General features: G+C 38.0%; 1 protein-coding gene across 10 annotated transcripts in view; it reads left to right on the top strand.

The window, feature by feature from the left end:
- PAK1 (p21 (RAC1) activated kinase 1) overlaps nucleotides 1-20,608 on the top strand; it is a 149,417-nt gene that overhangs the window by 104,857 nt on the left and 23,952 nt on the right. For all 10 annotated transcript variants that reach the window (XM_008020241.3, XM_038005437.2, XM_008020238.3 and 7 more), the window contains 3 exons: nucleotides 12,722-12,838; nucleotides 15,755-15,929; nucleotides 17,982-18,045. In XM_008020241.3, coding sequence (XP_008018432.1) covers nucleotides 12,722-12,838; nucleotides 15,755-15,929; nucleotides 17,982-18,045 — 356 coding nt within the window. The remainder of the gene's footprint in view (nucleotides 1-12,721; nucleotides 12,839-15,754; nucleotides 15,930-17,981; nucleotides 18,046-20,608) is intronic.

Below are 20,608 nucleotides of genomic sequence, written 5' to 3'. Positions count from 1 at the left end.
AGGCAGGTGTATCACCTGAGGTTGGGAGTTTGAGACCAGCCTTGTCAACATGGTGAAACCCCCCATCTCTACTAAAAATATAAAAATTAGCTAGGTGTGGTGGTACATGCCTGTAATCCCAGCCACTCGGGAGGCTGAGGCAGGATAATCACTTGAACTTGGGAGGCAGAGGTTGCAGTGAGCTAAGATTATGCCACTGCCCTGCAACCTGGGTAACAAAACGAGACTCCATCTCAAAAAAAAAGAAAAAAAAAAAAAAAAAAGAAAGTTATAAGGTTTAAACAACAAATGCATATAAGTAAATAGGGAATTAATGATATAAAAGATAAAAAATTTGAGAATAAATGACAATAGAGGGTTGGTCAAGGGGATTCAAGCATAAGTAGAGAACAGAGGCAGTAGAGTGAAAAAATAAATAAATATTAGGAGAAAAATTTCCCAGCTAGAGAAAGGCATGAGTCTTCAGATGAAGGGCCTATTAATGACCAAGTCAGATAATTGAAAAGAGATCCAAGAATAAAGAGAAAAATCTTAAAAGCTTCCAAAGAGAATATAGTTCATGTCCAAAGGAACATTAGCATCAGAATCAGACATCTCATTAGAAATAGTGGAAAAAACAGTAGTATCTTCAGAGAGATGAGGCAAATTGTTTAGAACCAAGAATTCTGTACCTAATCAAACTAATATTTTAACTATAAGGTATCAATATAAAGATACGTTTGGACACGTGTAGATCAAAGATTACCACCCATAGATTACTTCTGAAAGGCTAAACACCAAATAGTAATAATAATTACCTCTAGGGTTGATGGTGATTGAGAATACTCACTTAAAAATATTTTTATTGGCCAGACATGGTGGCTCACGCCTATGATCCCAGCACGTTGGGAGGCCAAGGTGGGCAGGGCACCTGAGGTGAGTTCGAGACCAGCCTGGCCAACATGATGAAACCCCATCTCTACTAAAAATACAAAAAAATTAGCTGGGCGTGGTGGTGTGTGCCTGCAATCCCAGCTACTCAGGAGGCTGAGGCAAAAGAATCACTTGAACCAGGGAGGCAGAGGTTGCAGTGAGCTGAGATCATGCCACTGTACTCCAGTCTGGGTGAAAGAGCGAGACCCTATCTCAAAAAAAAAATTCAAAAATATTTTTATCCAGGTATTTGATTAAAAAGTCAAGTAGGACTAAAAGCCTTGTAATAAGTAGTTGTCATTCTACGATCTCCCTTCACCATTGTCTTGGCAACCCCTTTGCATTTTTGTGTTGGTATTCCTACTTTCTCTATGCCATGTCTACATTATTTTTTGTTTACTTTTGAATTTGGTGGAGCACATCCTCTCGTAGATTTAAGAAAGTAAATGGAAAGTAAACATTTAATATCTTTCAGGTCTCAAAATGGGGGGGGGGGTTCTCTATGCTACCCTCATGTTTAATTAATACTTTAACTGCTTATAGAATTGCAGATTATACATATTTTTTCATCAGAATTTGGAAAACATTACGCTTTTGTCATCTAGCTTTCAGTACTGCTGAGTCCAAAGCCATTTTATTTCTCCTTCCCTGTATATGACCAATCTTTTTTTCTACTCAGAAAGCTTGTAGGATCATCTTTGTCACCATTGCTTTGAAATTTCACAATTGTATTCCTATTTACATCTATTTATACTGCAGGGAGCTTTGTGAACTCTTTCAGCCTGGAAACTCTACCCTCAGTTCTAGGAAATTGCTTGAATTATTTTGTTGATGATTTCTTCCCCTTGCTGCTTTTGTTCTCTCTTCCTGGAACCTCCATTATTTAGATCTTGAACATCTTTTTTTTTTTTTTTTTTTTTTGAGATGGAGTCTCGCTCTGTTACCAGGCTGGAGTGCAGTGGCGCGATCCGATCTCGGCTCACTGCAACCTCCGCCTCCCAGTTCAAGCAATTCCCCTGCTTCAGCCTCCCAAGTGGCTGGGACTATAGGCGCACACCACCACTCCTGGCTAATTTTTTTTGTATATTAGTAGAGACGGGATTTCACCATGTTGTCCAGGATGATCTCGATTTCCTGACCTTGTGATTTGCCCGCCTCGGCGTCCCAAAGTGCTGGGATTATAGGCGTGAGCCACCACGCCCAGCCCTAGATCTTGGACCTCTTAAACTGATTCTCCATTTTTTAAAGGATTTTCTCTATTTTCCTTGCGTTTGTTTTTATTCTGAAGAATTAGGAGACTTCCTCAACTTCATCTTTCAGTCAATTTAATTTTTCATTTCTATTCTCATGTTTAATTTTCACTTTTTTATTTTAAGAAAATATATAGCATTCTTATTTCCAGAATTGATATATTTTCTTCTCTCTAAGGAAGTTAATGATAGGCTTTCTTTGGGTGTTTTTTCCTCCCTGTTTAGTCTGGTTTTTCCAGGTGGCCCTTTGCCTCATTTGTTTTGGTTTCACACTTTTATGTTAGAGGTTTTCCTTGCATATTCAGAGGTCTGCTCATGTTTATGATTGGGGTACTAAAAAGCTCACTAGAATTTTAAGCTCATTGGTGGTGAACAATTCAATACTTTTAATAAATTTGTAGAGTTGTGCCACCATCACCTGAAAAAGTTCCCTGGTGCCCTTTTACCATTTATTTAAACTCCCATGCTCAACCCTAGGAAACCACTGATCTGCTTTTGGTCTTTATAAATTTGTCTTTCTAGACATTTTATATAAATAAACTCATACAACATGTAGTATTTTGTGTGTTGCTTCTTTTACTTAGCTTTGAACTTTATGTTGTAACATGTATCAGTATGGTGTATTTCATTTATTGTTATGTCCAAATCATATTCCCTTGTATGGATACATTACATTTTTTTAATCTTTTCAGTTTTTTTTTTCTTTTTTTGGAGACGGAGTTTCACTCTTATTGCCCAGACTGGAGTGTAATGGCGTGATCTTGGCTCACCGCAATGTCCGCCTGCCGGGTTCAAGCAATTCTCCTGCCTCAGCCTCCTATGTAGCTGGGATTACAGGCATGCACTACCACGCCTGGCTAATTTTGTATGTGTAGTAGAGACTGGGTTTCTCCATGTTGGTCAGGCTGGTCTCGAACTCCCGACCTCAGGTGATCCACCCACCTTGGCCTCCCAAAGTGCTGGGATCACAGGCGTGAGCCACCGTGCCCGGCCTTATTTATCTTTTCATCAATTGATGTGTACTTGGGTTGTTCCCACTTTTTGGTCATTATGAATAATGCAGTTTCACGTACAAGGTCTTGTGTGGTCTCATTTCTTGAGAGTGTATACCTAAGGAATGGAACTGCTGGGGCATGTGGTTAACTTCATGTTTAACCTTTTGAGGAACTGCCAGACTTATTTCCACAGTGCTGGCACCATTTTACATTCCCACCAGCAGTTATGAGGGTTCCAGTTTCTGCATATCTTTGCCTGTCCCTGTTGTTGTCTGTCATTTTATTATAGTCATTTTAGTGGATGTGAAGTGATATCTCATTGTGATTTTATTTGGATTTCCTAATGGATAATGATGTTGAGCATCTTTTCATGTGCTTATTGGCCATTTATATATCTTCTTTGAAAAAATGTATTTTCTATTATTGATCTGTAATTTAATTCGACTGTAGTCAAATAGTATATTTTATGTGATTTCAGTCTTTTTAAATTTATTGAAATGTGTTTTATGCCCCCAGCATATAGTCTATCCTGGAGAATGATCCATGTGTAGTTGAAAAGAATATGTACTTTGTAGACATTGGTTGAAATGTTCTTTATATGTTGGTTAGGTCAGTGTTGTTCCTTTATCCTTGCTTATTTTCCTTCTAGTTCAGTTAATTATTGAGAGTGGAGTAATGAAATCTCCAACTAGAATTAAAATTGCTAACTATAATGGAATTGTCTCTCACTTTAATTCCAATATCTCTTGGTTTATGCAAAACTGCTTTGTTAGGTGTACATATGTTTATGTTGTTATATTTATAATTGTTATAATTGATAGAATTGGTATATCAGTTGTTTTGACTTTTTATCATGAAATGTCTCTGTGTCTCAAATGATATTTCTTCTCTTAAAGTCTTTTTTTTGGTGTTAATATAGCCACTTTGGCTCTTATGGTTACTGTTTGCATGGTACATATTTTCCTGTTTTGCTTTCAATTTATTCATGTATTTGAATCTATAATGTGTCGCTTGTAGACAACATATAGTCAAATCTTTTTTTCTTTTCAGTCTGACAATTTCTGCCTTTTGATTGGGGTATTTAGACTATTCATGTTAATGTAATTTTTGTTAGGTTTGGACTTAATGTTTACCCATTTGCTATTTATTTTCTGTATGGGTTCTGACTTTTTCTATTCCTCTTTCACTGCCTTCTTTTGTATTAATATTTATTTATTTTTTTACTTTGCATATTTCTTTTTTTATTATACTTTATGTTCTAGGGTACATGTGCACAACGTGCAGGTTTGTTACATATGTATACATGTGCCATGTTGGTTTGCTGCACCCATTAACTCGTCATTTACATTAGCTATATCTCCTAATGCTATCCCTCCCCCCTCCCCCACTATATTAATATTTTTATTGTATCATTTAAATTCTTTTTTAAACTGTATTTCTTGCTGGCTATTTTATGTCTTATACATTTTAATTTATTACAATCTACTTCACATTAATAGTAACTGAATTCCCAATGTATCTTCATTCCCTGCCCCTTCTTTGTTCTGTTACTGCCATTCATTCATATACACGAATGTGTATGAATGTGTTTATGTGCATGTATGTACTGTATATGTTGGAAGCCTAACAATTGCTTTATGCAATTATGTTTTTTAAAAAAGTTAATGGAAGAAATAACAAAAAGTATTTTTTTAGAGTGTTCCATGTTTATCTACATATTTACCATTTCCTCTGCTCTCCATTATTACTTGTGGATTTGAGTTACTATTTGGTATTACTTCCTTTCAGTCTGATGGACTTCTCTGAATATTTCTTGTAAATCAGATCTGATAGCAATAAATTCTCTTTCTCTTTGTTAATCTGGAATGTTTTCATTTCATCTTCATTTTGAAGGATAGTTTTCTTGGGTATAGATTTCTTGATTGGCAATTTTTTAAAATTTCAGCTGTTTGAATATGTCATCCCACTGCCTTTTGGCCTCCATTATTTCTGATCAGAAGTTTTTATTTTGGTTTTTAAAATATACTGATCAGCAGTTAGCTGTTAATCATACTGATTGGCCTTGTACATGATGTCAGTTTTCTCTAATTGCTTTAAATATTTTCATGTTGGCTTTAGCTTTTGGCAGTCTGACTGTGCGTTTAGGTGTTTTTTTTTTTTTTTTTTTTTTTTAATTTATCTTTTACTGAGACGGAGTCTCGCTCTGTCGCCCAGGCTGGAGTACAGTGGTGCAATCTTGGTTCACTGCAACCTCCTGAGTTCAGGCAATGCTCTTGCCTCAGCCTTCTGAGTAGCTGGGATTTTAGGTGCGTGCCACCACACCCAGCTAATTTTTGTATTTTTAGTAGAGATGGGGTTTCACCATATTGGCCAGGCTGGTCTCAAACTCCTGACCTCAAGTGATCCACCTACCTCATCCTTCCAAAGTGCTGGGATTACAGGCATGAGCCACCGTGCCCAGCCAGGTGTGAATCTTTTTGTGTTTTTCCTACTTGGGATTTATTGAGGTTCTTGGATCTGTAGATTAATATTTTTTATCAAATTTAGGAAGTTTTATCCATTATTTCTTTAAATATTTTTTTCTGCTTTTTTTTTTTTCTTCCTCAGAGACTCTTACTATATGTATGCTGGTGTGCTTTATGTTGTTCCACAATTCTTTGATGCTCTGTTTTTTACTTTAATTTTTTTACCTCAGTTCTTTATATTAGATAATTTCTATGGGTCCATTTTCTTTTTTGTTGTTGTTGTTTGAGACAGAGTCTTGCTCTGTCGCCCAGGCTGGAGTGCAGTGGCGCTTTCTCAGCTCACTGCAACCTCTGCCTCCTGAGTTCAAGCGATTCTCTTGCCTCAGCCTTCTGAGTAACTGGGACAACAGGCACGAGCCACCACACCCGGCTAATTTTATTTTTATATTTTTAGTAGAGATGGGGTTTCACCATATTGGCCAGGCTGGTCTCAAACTCCTGACTTCATGATCCGCCCACCTTGGCCTCCCAAAGTGCTAGGATTACAGGCGTGAGCCACTGTGCCCGACCTCCATTTTAAAATTCATTGATTGTTTTGCCATACAGAATCCCTTGTTTTGCTCTCTGGTGAGTTTTTCATTTGTTATTTTATCCTTCAACTGCAGTATTTCCATTTGGTTCATTTGAAGTAATTTCTACTGAGAATTTGATTCATTGTTGTTACGCTTTCTTTTAACTCTTAAAACATTGTTTCTTTTAGTTTTTTGAATGTATTTATATCTGAGTTGAAATCTTTATTCTCTAAAGCCAACATTTGGGGACATTCAGAGAGTGTCTGTGGATTGCTTTTTTCCCCCTAGGGCATACTTCCTGTTTCTTTCTATATCTTACGATTTCTTGTTGAAAATTCAGTATTTAGATAATATTCTGTACCAATTCTGGATACTGATAGCCCCCTCCCCAAAAAAAGTTGCTAGCTTTTTTGTTTATTTGTTGGTTTTGTATTATCTTACTAGGGATAAATCTGTGAAATAGTCTCTATCTGTGGTCATTGATTTCATTGCTCAGTGTTTTTTTGTTTGTTTGTTTTTGTGGTGGTTTTGTTGTTTTGTTTTGTTGCAGCCTGGCTTTCCAGAGATTGCTTCTGTGTTTGCTTAGCTGAATCTTTAGCCAATGATTTGACAGAGATGGTACTCAAAAACTTCAACTCTGTAAGGCTTCTTTCCTCTACTGATGGATCTGTGTGTAGGTAGGGGAGTACATTTACTGTTTAGGCCTTTTTCAAGTCTGTTCCAGCTTTTACTTTCTGTTGGGGTCTTTTTAATCTTTTATGTGCATGCACACAGCCAGGCATGTGTGATTAGCATGAGGCTTTTCTAGTGTCTGCTGTGACTGTGAACAGCCTTAGCAGAAATTAGTTTGCCCTACTCAGGACTGTAACCTCAGGCTAGTAGAACTGAATAGTTGGCCCTCTGCCACTACCATCTTTGGAAGTCACTTCCAATGACAGTGCCACTGGGCCTGGGCATTGCCCACATCTCCAACGGAAAGTGAATGTTCTTGGACTATGCAGTTATACCCTGGTCTGCCCTGGTGGAACCCCCACACTTCTGGAGTTGGGGCTGGGATGGATGGGAGCATCCCTTACCCAGAATGCCAGAGATTCTATTTTTAACCCAAAGTTCAGGAGTTTATCAGTCATGAACACTTCTCAGTATTTTGTTGACCTTTGTTGGATTTCCAGGGAACTGAAATGGTTTTTGTCAATATTGTCCAGATTTATAGTTGCTTTTTGGGGAGAGGATTTGCCAGTCTTCTCTCTCTGCCATACCTGGCAGTCTGCTTATAATATTTTTTAAAAGATAAAAGACAGATTATTCTGGGCTATAATAAAAGATACATTAGAGAAGGCAAGACTGGGCGCCCAAAAAGCAATGAGGAAGACTTGTAAAGGATTGGTAAAGGTAAGAGAATATGGTGCCTAAGTGAAAGCAGTGGTTATGAGGCTAAGGAACAGAGGGGTTAATGGAAAGAACTTCTTGAATCCTGATACAGTTTGTTTTCCATTTTACCATACTGCTTCTCATGGAGTGGGGAAAAGATTTTATGTTTAGTCAGGTATCAATCCTTGGTCTCCCTATCCCAAGGAAAAGTATCAAGTTGATCTTGTTGTAGGGTGAGCATAGTCTTCCTACTAGGACAGAATGCTTGGTGAACATGCACTGGCTACCATCTCCTCTCTGGGTTGGGTTGTCACATTTCAGTGGCCATTTTCAATCTGTTTGCATTATATCATTCCGAGCTGCCCAGAGCCTTGAGTTTTGATTCCAGTACCTAGTCATTTTCTTCTTCACTATTTTTCCTTGACCTTAAAACTTCTATTTGATCAGGCAGCAGCCACCCAAAATTACCTTAGGATATAGTCTTATCCTTGACCATCTTAGCTGAACCTTGGAGCCTTCCCAAGGTGGTTTTTTAACTGGCCTATCTGTAATGAGAGCTGGTTTTGATCATGTTGAAGATATGATAAAGCAAACAAACTTTTATAGGATGTGAAAAAAACCATCAGACCCACTAATTTTTACTGTAGAATGTAGGCTAATGGTTTAAGTCAGTTAATAGTACACTTCTTTGCCATTTTGGTATCTTCCTTCACAATCCTGTTCCCATTATCTCCACTTTTTCAATTGTTGAGTGCCCCATCATTTAGATATTTCATTCCAGTTTATACTACGGTTGGATAAGACGTATTCATTTAGCAATCCTATACTGAGCACTTTCTAATCATCTGGCCAACATCATTATCATAGCTAATATTTGAGTATTTTAAAAATGAATTTTACATAGCTTTATCTCATTTAACCTCACACTAACACTAAAGTAAGTACTAATACAGGCTGTATTTCATATCTGAGGAAACTGAGAGTTAATATCTTACCCAGAACTCATAGTTTGTAAGTGATAAAGGCATGATTTGATCCTAAGCTAGTTGATTCCAAAATGTCAGTTTTTAAGTATTATTCTATCCTGCCTGGTAAAACAGACAATTCAACATAAAACCTTAACAATTGGAGAGAATTATAAAGTAGCCAGTGATATTGTGTTAGTACTTCTAATGAAGAAGAAAAAGAAAAAAGAAGGAAAATCAAACTAAAAATTGATATCAGTGGAAAAGTACATAAAGTATATTCCAACAGAGGACGTTTGAGATCTGTCACTAGAAGAACAATTGAGGAAGTTACAAGAAGAACGAACTTACAAAGTAGTTACAGACAAAGACGTTTCCATGTATTTATTCCTTATTGTCATCCGGTAGTATGCTAAGAATATACACCTTTAAGCAAATGCCCAGATTGCAAGGATGTAATCCAGGGTACTATTCATACATTTCCATAATAAAGAAAACCCAAACTGGTAGATGAATTTATATAGAAACACCTTTAAAATATTGTTGAACAGTTGATGCTATCTGAAGTTAAGATGTAGGTTCTTAAATTAGTAACATTTGTGTTCTACAGTGTTTTGGTTCTAGTATCTTGTTTTCAAAAAAGTAGACAGTATTATAGATTATAGTTAATATTCTTTGCCTATTTGCAGTAGAAAACTTGCCTGTGATGAATATTTTTGTATTTAAGGCAGTGGAGATGGTATATTAGTATATATGTTTGAACATATGAGGAATAAAAGTGCTATTCATACAGCATTTCAGGAAGTAATAAATTTGGTACTCTTTCTGAAAGCTTTGAGTACTCTATCAGATTATACTTTAAAAGAACTGAGAACAAGGAACCCTTGAGTTTGTTAGAGTCATAGGTGCAAATTTTTTTTGGTGCTTTTCACTATTCTGTTATAAAATAGGAATTTGTATTTTATTGCCATTGATTAAAAAAACCTTTTCTCTAATTTGTGAAAAACATCTTAATAAAACACTTTAAAAAGAAAAAAATGTATAGATTGCATCACTGTTCTACTCACAGTACTCCAGTGGTTTCTTATTCTAGGTCTAAACTCCAAAGTTATTATTACCGCCTCTCTGACTTGACGTAATCTGGTTCCCAACTAACTTTCTGACCTTGTTTCTTTCCTTACTTCCCCTTACTGACTTTTTTACAGCCACATAGGTAGAATTCTTAAGGGTTGTGGGAACACACCAAGCATGTTTCTGTCTCAGAGTCTTTAACTTCTTCCATCTGCCAGGATTATCCTTTTTTTTTTTTTTTTTTTGAGACGGAGTCTCACTCTGTCGCCCAGGCCGGATCTCAGCTCACTGCAAGCTCCGCCTCCCGGGCTCACGCCATTCTCCTGCCTCAGCCTCCTGAGTAGCTGGGACTACAGGCGCCCACCGCCTCGCCCGGCTAGTTTTTTGTATTTTTTAGTAGAGACGGGGTTTCACCGGGTTAGCCAGGATGGTCTCGATCTCCTGATCTCGTTATCCGCCCGTCTCGGCCTCCCAAAGTGCTGGGATTACAGGCTTGAGCCACCGCGCCCGGCAGGATTATCCTTTTCTCAGCCCCATGGCTTGCTCTCTTAATTCATTCAGGTCACTGTTATATGACATCTCATTAGAGAGACTTGCCCATGCCTATGGTATCTAAAATAGTGTCTCCCCACCCCCTCAACCAATCTCTGCTCCTATGTGGAGCAGACACGTTGGTGATTGTTTTTTACTCTATTCTCTTCTAGAATGTAAGTTATAGAACCAGAGGCTTTATCCGTTTTATTCTTTATTTAGCCCCAGAGCCTAGAATGGAGCCTGGCACACAGTGAATGGATGGATGGATGGCTAGATGGGTAGATGGATGATGAATTGTGGAATGTGTGGCTTTTGTTTGAAACAGAGATTTGTGATTATTAGACATAATGATAATTTAATTGATTCCTTACATCTTTCTAGCTATTTACCATTTTCAGTGATTTTATGTTCACTTTGCCTCATTTCATCCATTTAATGGCCCTCTGAGGTAGGCAGAAAGCTGTAGTCATTATCCCTATTTTATATATTAAAAATGTGAGACTTAACTTAGACCCTTGCCCAAGGACACAGGGCTAACAAGTAAAAATCTAGGTAATAACCTAGACCTTTCTCTCTCTGACAGATGTTATTATCACTGCCCAAAGCTATCACCTATGGAAGACAGAATCTTTTACTGAGGAAGGTGATGAAATCCCCTTCTCTACAGTTTTATAAAGCAAACAAACCTAGTGTTTATAGTATACATCAGGGGAGCTCCAGGGATACCTGATGATGAAGAGCCTTGCTGAGTCAACTTTATTCCCACATTAGGTTTTTAGTTAAATTTTGTTGACTAGTGTGGAGAAAATAAATTAGAGCAGAAAAATATCGAAATACATATTTTGACAGGGAAAGAACCTCTATTGAGTTTTGGAACTGAAAACGATTTAAGGTCATCCCTCAAATTATAACACTCTTCTTCCTTCACATTCCTCAGGTGATTAAACTTCAAACCAAGAGGACAGATTTATTGCCTGTGGTCACCACAACTGCTTATATATGCCCAGCACTGTCAGTTTTTAAGTTATGCTTTGTGCTGGAGGCCCTGTTAAAGTCTATGAGAGTGCCAGTTTTTCCTACTTTTGTATGTCAAATGTGGTAAAAGACAGTCTTCCACAGTCAGTAGCTCTAGTATATTATTCCTTAGTTCTTCCACTTATCCCGTTATTCTGACTCTTGACCTTCCTCTTAGGAGGCTCCAGGTGTCAGGCAGGAGGGGCTCTCATCCTCTGTCTATCTCCTATACCAGATGGTCACTACTTTAGGACATGGACCATCTTTTTCATCTTTGTACATTTATGTCAACAATATCTATCAGTCTTACTGAGCACAAAGTAGGTGCTCTGAAAATACCTGAAACTATTGAATTATATCAGTATATATTAAAAGATCCCCATTGCCTCTCTGGTTCTTTGCTGACCAAATGATAGAATCATTTGGTCTCTATCAAAAATCTCATGTTTTGGAGGCATTTTGTCTCTTAATTCTGTGTAATAAACAGTAATGGTATGCTATTTTTGCCTGGACCTGCCCTAAAACCTGCCACTCTTGGCCCAGCTCTGTTACAGTTTGCATGGGGAAATCAGGTTGTCACAGATTGTGAGCATACTAATTAGTGATAAGTTCCATTCCAGGGTAGGGCAGAAGCTTAGGGAAATAGTATCCAGTCTGGGGAGAAATTCATTGTTCTCTTTAGACAACATGATCCTGATGCTGGCCGGGCGCAGTGGCTCAAGCCTGTAATCCCAGCACTTTGGGAGGCCGAGACGGGCGGATCATGAGGTCAGGAGATCGAGACCATCCTGGCTAACCCGGTGAAACCCCGTCTCTACTAAAAATACAAAAAACTAGCCGGGCGTGATGGCGGGCGCCTGTAGTCCCAGCTACTGGGGAGGCTGAGGCAGGAGAATGGCGTGAACCCGGGAGGCGGAGCTTGCAATGAGCTGAGATCTGGCCACTGGCACTCCAGCCTGGGCGACAGAGCGAGACTCCATCTAAAAAAAAAAAAAAAAAAAAAGATCCTGATGCTGACGTTCTTTATCTTCAGGTTGAGGTGAGGACCCCTGGTGACGTAATGGGTCCAGGAAATTTTTGCAAAGAGAGGAAAAGGACAGGGCAAAAGCCTGTTTAGATGGCCATTTACCATATCAGGAGAGAGTAAGAAATTATAATGATGAATTTTGAAAAATTAGAAACTTTTGATCCCTTCCCTACATTTCATACTTTATTTCCTATTCAGTATGGAGAGCAAAATTCATAGAATAAGAAGGTACTGTGAGCTTGTCTTCAGGGGTTGGGTTGGGGGAGAGGCAGGTAGAAAAGCTGTAAGCTAGCTTCCCATTCACAGTTAGGCTTTGGGTGGGAGAAGGAAGCTCCAAGGGATTGAGTGGATAGTGATGGCTAAGAGAAGAGGGAGAAACAGATTGAGTTTCTGAGACTAGCTACACGGAGGTGAGAGCTTGGAGGCTAATGTGGATTTCAGAAGGGGTATCAGGTTGGGGTTTCTCCCTGGGGGGTTTGGTGATCCTGATAGTTAAGTTCCATGGCAGCTGGACCAGATGCATCTTGCTTTTCTTCTTTGCACAGAATGTGAAGGCTGTGTCTGAGACTCCTGCAGTGCCACCAGTTTCAGAAGATGAGGATGATGATGATGATGCTACCCCACCACCAGTGATTGCTCCACGCCCAGAGCACACAAAATCTGTGAGTCTTTGGGACCTGGACAGTTTTGTGATTTATTAGAGTAAGTGGGGAGAGGGAGGAGTTGGTGCTAAGACCTAGAAATTTAATATTCTGGTAGGGGTCCTTAGATTTTGGTGCTGGTGAAATCACTGAACTACCTTGACTAAAGGTACTTTCTGTATGATTAAAGACAAAAAATGGTATATTTATTTATCATCGGTTTGCAGATAGTCCCAAAGTGTCCTATGTAATTGATGTTTATACCAATCCAGTCTTGGTTTGCTTAGCCTGTTCTCCACAGATAGGACAGGAAGATATACAGGATTGATGCTCCTTAGTGCAGGACAAACATAAATTATTCCAGTCTCCAGGGAAGCAACAAATTGTCTTGCTACAGATCTTTTCTTCTCTGTTAAATATGCAGCATTCAACCTCTTAGAGCATTATCGATAATACTGAAAGACCCAAGAGAATTTATAAATACATTAGCGCTATTAATATGCTGGGCATCAGGAGTGCATTTTGATGCCGGATGTTGGCAATGATTTCTATTTAACTTTCTTTGAGGTTCCTGCATCTGAGAATAGCCATAGTCCCTCTACCCTTGCTTTGAAAAATCTAGTCCCCGTGCCTTTTACTTAATTTGGCATCACTGAGCACTGACCTGCCATCAGATGATACTCTACTAGTGTTTCTTTGTTTAGGTCCATAATGAAGGAACCATCTAGCACTTCTGTGATCTTGAAAATAAATAAATAAATAAATAAAAAAGGGCTACCTCTGGAATACGGCATTCAGGGAGGTGTTCGAACAGAAATTGGTTGAGTGACTATTGGAGATGCTGTGGAGGAAATTCAAAGGAATTATATGACCTTTTAAGATGAGAACTTATAAACAGAATCTGTGGAATCATCTTCTCTGTAGGTCACAAAGTTACCTTAAGGGAAAATGGGCTTCAAAATTGGAGAGTTGTTAACACTGATATGTTTTTTTTTATTTGTAGGCATGTTCATTTAAAACATTTTTTTTCCCCACTAAACCATGAACACCTCAAAAAGTAGAGGAAATCCATATATATGTATTTCTAGTGTTTAACATAGTTCTTGGCACCTGCAGAGGTGGGTAAATATCAGAGGACAGTAAATATTGAATTAATTAATTAATTGATTGATCTTCATAGCATTTCTTTCTAAAAGGGTATTGTTAATTCCTAATTTATAGAAGCAGCATCTGAGATTTGGAGAGGTGAATTGATCTGCCCAATCTCTTAGTAAACTAAAGAGCCAGGATTTGAAAGCAGGTAATTAACCCCAACTCCAGGTTGTTTTCTACCATAGCACAGTGGTATTTTTGTGTGTACAAACCTGTGCTAGGAGCCAGAGAAGGAGACTATTAGAGAAGGAAAAGGCAAAGTTTCTGTCTTCAGAGAGACATATCAAGCCAGTCAAAAGAGGACAGGGCATGAAAGTATAGGTTTAGATACCTGGGATATAGTTTGTCTACAGGTACAAGAATAGAAAATTGAGAAATCATTATACTAGAGTAGTAATCAGGAAAGAAACCATCACCTCTGATCTCAGTGTCTTGGCTTATTGCTCTTCCCACTACTGGAAAGTTCTCTCCCATTTCCACCTATTAAAAGCCTCTCCAGTCAAAAGGTAGCTTGGTCAAGCAGTCCAAGGTGCAGGATTTAGTAGGCTTTAGTCTCTGTGGAGCCATGGGTTTGAGTCCCACTGCTGCCAATGGCTTTGCATTATCCAGATAAATGATCATCATAGATAAATGATCCTCCGTTCTTTATCCGTCCTTCAGGATGCAGCTGCAGGATCCTGTTTGTTTATTTATTCCATCAAATATTTACCTGAATGCTTGCTTTTTTTTAGTAAGTGGTTAGATGGAGAAACTCAGGGATCAATGACCCACATTCCTTGTCCTTATACAGTTTATGGACTATCCAAAAGATAATTGTGATATTTTTATGATAAAATCTGATAAATACCTTGAAGCATCTCCTAGGAAAAAGTATAACTTATGATCACTTCTGTACCTCAGTAGTATATAGCTTGCTCATTTTTTTATAACGTGTATCACTTTCTGCCTTGTAGTTATGATTTTCTCACCTCCTTTATGAGAATGAGAGGATGGGGCAGCATTTTGTACAGGGTGAGGCAACAAGTAGATTCTCAGTAAACGTTATGTAAATTAATGAATAAGACATTTAATATTTTTAAAAGGTAAAGTTTAAGTGCTTAATGTCTGCTGGGGATGATTCTGATTACCTAACATATTAATCAGTTTACTCCTACAGCAACCCCAAAGATAAGTATCATTATTATCACCATGTTATAGATGAGGAAACTGAAACACAGAGAAGTTAAGTAACCTGCCCAAAGTCAGGCAGAAGGTAAGAATAAGAGTTGGGATTTTAGTTCAGGCAGTCAGGTCCCAGAGTCTATGTTCTAAATTACCACACTCTACTGCCTCTTGATGAAGAACAAAAGTAGTTCCTTCCCTGCAAGGGTTCGGGATGTAAGGAGGGAATAACTCAATAGAAGTTGGTGTTGTGCTAGTAATGCAAAGTGCTGTGGGAATACAGGATATTTCTTTTAGCTTGGGGAAGCATAAAATATTATAGATGAAGGGGATCCTTACCTAATAGAATTGTCTTTAACTAATTTCTTTTGATAGTTGTCTAGCCTCTGTTGAATATCTTTAGTGCTGAGACTCACTTCTTTTGTTTACAGTGAGAGTAAGGAAGGCCATTTTACCCAGAATGGATGGGCCTGGGCACAGAGGAGGAGTAATACAGATTTTGACATAGGAGAAAGGATGAATTTATTGGGGTTTGCTCTGTGGATGTTCTAACCTCACATCTAGGAGAGGTTCCCCTGTGCTGACAAAGGCTGGTCTTGCCAAAATTTTGTCCTAATAATGCAGGTATACACACGGTCTGTGATTGAACCACTTCCTGTCACTTCAACTCGGGACGTGGCTACATCTCCCATTTCACCTACTGAAAATAACACCACTCCACCAGATGCTTTGACCCGGAATACTGAGAAGCAGAAGAAGAAGCCTAAAATGTCTGATGAGGAGATCTTGGAGAAATTACGTAAGGAATTTGTCACTTTCTGAACCTTTCTGTGCTTTATGACTGGTCAAGCACAGAGATTTCCTGGTCGTAGGCTTGGTCCATGCAGCTGGCTGGCCATGCTTGGTACCTTAGCCTCAGACTGCTTCTCCACCCTGCCTCTGCACCTACGTTCCCCATCTCACAGCCCTGGTTGGATACTGTATTAGGATGGGGATGTGGTGAGAGAGTGTAGATAGCTCACTTTGAGGGCAGGGTACCCCTCATCCCTAGGCATGTGTTATAGAGATGACAAATAGTTTTTCTCTAATGAATTGTCTAGAATGCCATGCTTGAGAAAGACTGAGGACCTAGTGGAAAAGGGTGCTGTGATTGATTATTGATGTTTTGCCATTGACCTAGGAGAAGACAGATCTGCCATCTTGGTTGTAGGAAAAGAGGGAAGGGAAGTTAACATTTTATGTATCAGATGACAAGCAAAATATTTTCTTGATTTTTTAAAAATTTAATTCTCTTATTAACCCTATGAAGAAAAGTGTTGTGATCCTAATTTTTGCTATTAAGATAATCTGAGGCTCAGGGAGGCTAAATATCCTGCCCAAAATCACACAGCTAAAAAGTGACAGGGCTGAGGTTAGAACACAGTTTTTGTTCCTGTAAGTAGAGCATACTGCCTCTTGCTGTCAAGTGGAAACTTCCATTTTACTTTCTTTAGCTGCCAGAAATGGGGGTATGTTAGGGTAGCTTATTTCTGTGTTTCAGTAAACTGCAGGAGAATTCATATTAGAAGGAAGAACTAGGTTGATCTGTGGGCTTGGAAGAATCATTTGACAAGGGCTTTAATTTATTCACTGTGTCTACTTACTTCCAAAAAGGATTCAATGTGACCGATTTGGCGACGTCTGCAAACTGGCATTGCTTTCTGGTTCTCTAGTTCTTCCTGATTAATTCGTATATGACTTTAAAACAAATTTTCACTGTTTTAAAAATTGCCCTTTTCTGGATCCCTCATAAAATGACAAAGTAAGAAAAGCCACTTCCCTAGTCATCTGTTTACTCCTGTATGTAGTCTTCTTCTCTAAACCAGAGTTTTGTTTTGTTTTGTTTTTTTAACAATAACATTTAGAATTATGATTCAGAATTAAGACTTGGCCTGGGAGTTAGGACACTTGAGTTGAAACTTCTGCTCAGCCACTGACTTGTCTTAGGCAATTTTCTACTGTTCTCTAAACCTCATTTTTCTCATTTTTAAAATACGGATGTTAATACTTGTCTCATTTGCAAATCAAATGAAGTAATATATGTGAAAAGTACCAATTCCTAGTAATTGGGTATTAATGGAGAGTACAGTGCACCGGGAAACTAAAAATGAAACTCCTAATCTTAGCTCTGACACCAATTTGCTGTGTGACCTTGGGGAAGTATCTTCTTTCCTTCTGTGGGCCTCAATTTCTCCATCTCTAAAATACAAGTTGTAAAACCCAATGGAAAACCTCTATGTTGTTGCGCTTGAAATATTCTTTGTTGTGAACGTCTTCTCTACTTTATCTCTCTGGCTTTTACTTAAAGTAGAAATCAGTCCATATGTTACCTTTCTGAAGCTTTTCCAGTCTTTTTTTTTTTTTTTTTGGTGCCTCTTTCTGTACCCCTTTGGTATTTATCATAGCAATTATGTTTTCATGGAGCTTTATGCTTACTTATCTGTCTCCTCCATGAAATTGACCTTCTAGAGAGCAGGAACTGCCTTGACTGTGTCATATCTCTTCATTCCTAACACAATATATGGCTTGGTGCGTATTAAATGAGTAAATATTTACTGATTGTATTAATTAAAACATGAATGACTTTTAGGAGTTTAGAAATGGAATAGCTTGCTGTGAATCAAAGCAGTCAAGGTGATGAAACTTTTGGTTGGGACTTATGGGGGAAAAACTGAGGGCCTCTTTAGCATGCTTTTTGGCTATTGGAGGTAGTTCTTTAACCCATGCCAACTCCAGGGTTCGGGGAAATGTGGGACCTTTTTTGTATCTTGATTTTGGAAAAAATGATTCATGGTCTCTGTTTCTTTCAAAGGAAGCATAGTGAGTGTGGGCGATCCTAAGAAGAAATATACACGGTTTGAGAAGATTGGACAAGGGTTAGTAGGGGCATTTTCTTTCCCTGGAGAAATGACTTTAAAGTGTGTGTGCTGGCATATATGATTTTGCTTTTGTTTTGCGTCTCATAAACCTTGTTCTTCTTTCTCCACTTCACCCCTCACCCATCTGGAGTTGTTATGTTAGAATGACTTCAGATTTGGCAGAATTGCGCTTAATGTGAGAGATGTGCCATTAGCTGACCATGTGGCTAAAAATACCCCTGCAGTGACAGTGAGAGAACGATTTTTTTTCTTAGCACAAAGCCAGCTTCCCAAATTATAACTCTGCTTTTCTGGATGAACCCTGTTTGTCCTAGTACTGAGCTCCAACAGCACTAATATAAAATGGAAGACCCAGAACTACAAACCCTTCTACTAGTGTAACAGGACCTATTTTTCTAGGTAGATGCCGGAATATATCCATCTGGCATTCATCCTTCTCTGTATCTTGTATGCTGCCCTCAGTGTAATGAATTCAGCAAATCTTAACTGAGTTCCTATTGTGTGCTAGGCACTATGAATTCAGAGACAATCTGTGCTTTCAAGGACCTCAAGTCAACAGAAAAAGATAGGCAAACAATTGTATAGTCATATGTTGCTTAACAAAGGGGATATGTTCTGAGAAGTTCATTCTTAGGCAATTTTGTCATGTGAGCATCATAGAGTGAACACAAAACTAAATAGTATAGCCTACTACACACCTAGGCTATATAATGTAGCCTCTTGCTCCTAGGCTACAAGCCTGTACAGCATGTTACTGTACTGAATACTGTAGGCAGTTGTAACACAATGGTAGTTGTATATCTAAACATAGAAAAGGTATGGTAAAAATACAGCATAAAAGATTAAAAAAAAAAAAGGTGTATTTGTATAGGGCACTTACCATGGATGGAGCTTGTAGGACTGGAAGTTGCTCTGGGTGAGTCAGTGAGTGGTGAGTGATTGTGGAGACCTAGGACATTACTGTGTACACTACTGTAGACTTTATAAACCCTGTACACTTAGACTGTACATTACATTTATTAAAAAACAAAGTAATTGTGCTATGACGTTATAACTGCTACAGTGTTACTGGGTGATAGGAATTTTTCAGCTCCAGCATAATCTTACGGGACCACCATCATATGTGGTCCACTGCTGACTGAAACATCGTTATGTGACCCATGACTGTCCTGCGTTTTTAAAGTTTGGCTGTTATTTTGAGTGAAAGAAGCCAGATATGAAAAAGCAGATACTGTCTCATTTGATTTATATGAAATTCAAGAATAGGCACAAGTAATATATGATAATAGAATTCAGAATAGTGGTTATTTCTGGGAGGAGGATGTAGAGTGGGAATAGGCATGAAGGAATCTTTGGGGGTAATGACTGTAGTGTCTTTTGAAAGTGTTTGGCCATTTTTTTGAGTGAAAGAAGCCAGATATAAAAGAGCAGATACTATGTCATTCTATTTATGTGAAATTCAAGAACAAGCAAATTAATGTATGATAATAGAAGTCAGAACAGTGTAGTTATTTCTGGGAGGAGGATGTTGAGTAGGAATAGTCATGAGGGAATCTTTGGGGGTGATCTTGATAGTGAACAATGGGTGTGTAGATATATAAAAATCAAGTTGTACACTTAAGATTTGTGCAAATTAAGTTATACTTCTCTATAAAAAATAAAAATAATGAGATTTCTAAAGACCTACCAAAAGAGATAAAAAGAAACTGAAAAATAAAAATGTCTGGCTCTCAGTGTTAGTGGAATGAAAGCTTTGTTGCTAATGATGTCATTGAAATTTTCTTTTTTTTTTTTTAATTATACACCCAAGAATTTTCAAAAATAAGATAAAAGATTGCATAATATAGGGAGGTTATGTTTATACAGCGTTCTATAATTCACATCTGTTATTTGCATTTATTGTTTAATCCTCAAAACAACTCTGGGTTTGAGTGGATCTCATTTTTTTTCTGGTTGCAGTGTTTTTCAGACTAGACATGCTTTTGTGAGTCTGAACTGGTGTAAGGTATTTAACACCTTGAGAAAAAAATTATTTTGCTTACCTCAGAGTAATGTGGAATGGTATTTCCTTTAGGTAGTGAAATTGAGATATTAAGAATATAGCAGAAATGTACATGGACAAGCATAGGCAAGTCAGTTTTCTTCTCTGTACTGGAGTTTCTTCCTGTAAATTTAAGGAAGACAGGTTGTAAATTGAGGGCCTTTTACAAAACTCCAGAACTTTTGTGACTTTTGTTTTGTTTTTTAGTTACTGATGTATGAGACCTATAAATAGGCAACATCTGCACGATGTTCTTTCCTTGCTTACTTGACAGGTCTGTTAGTGCTAAAGGAAGAATGAAATATTTATTAAGCACCTATGCTGATGTTTCCACATTGCATAATTTTTAAAATATAAATGCCACACCAGTATGATGAATTGGTAATACCGTAATTTTTGCTTGCTTTTATTTCTCCTTAAAGACTTGAAGATGATTATTCTTTTGGACTTGGAATTCATAGTCTAATTATATGTCTATTCAAGTTAGAAGTAGGTATTAACCAGTGGGCCTGAGTAGCT

The sequence above is a fragment of the Chlorocebus sabaeus genome, chromosome 1 (genome assembly GCF_047675955.1).
Source record: "Chlorocebus sabaeus isolate Y175 chromosome 1, mChlSab1.0.hap1, whole genome shotgun sequence".
NCBI classification, from domain to species: Eukaryota; Metazoa; Chordata; class Mammalia; order Primates; family Cercopithecidae; genus Chlorocebus; species Chlorocebus sabaeus.
Note: the sequence above shows the minus strand (reverse complement) of the source record. Positions and strands in the feature narration are given on the sequence as shown.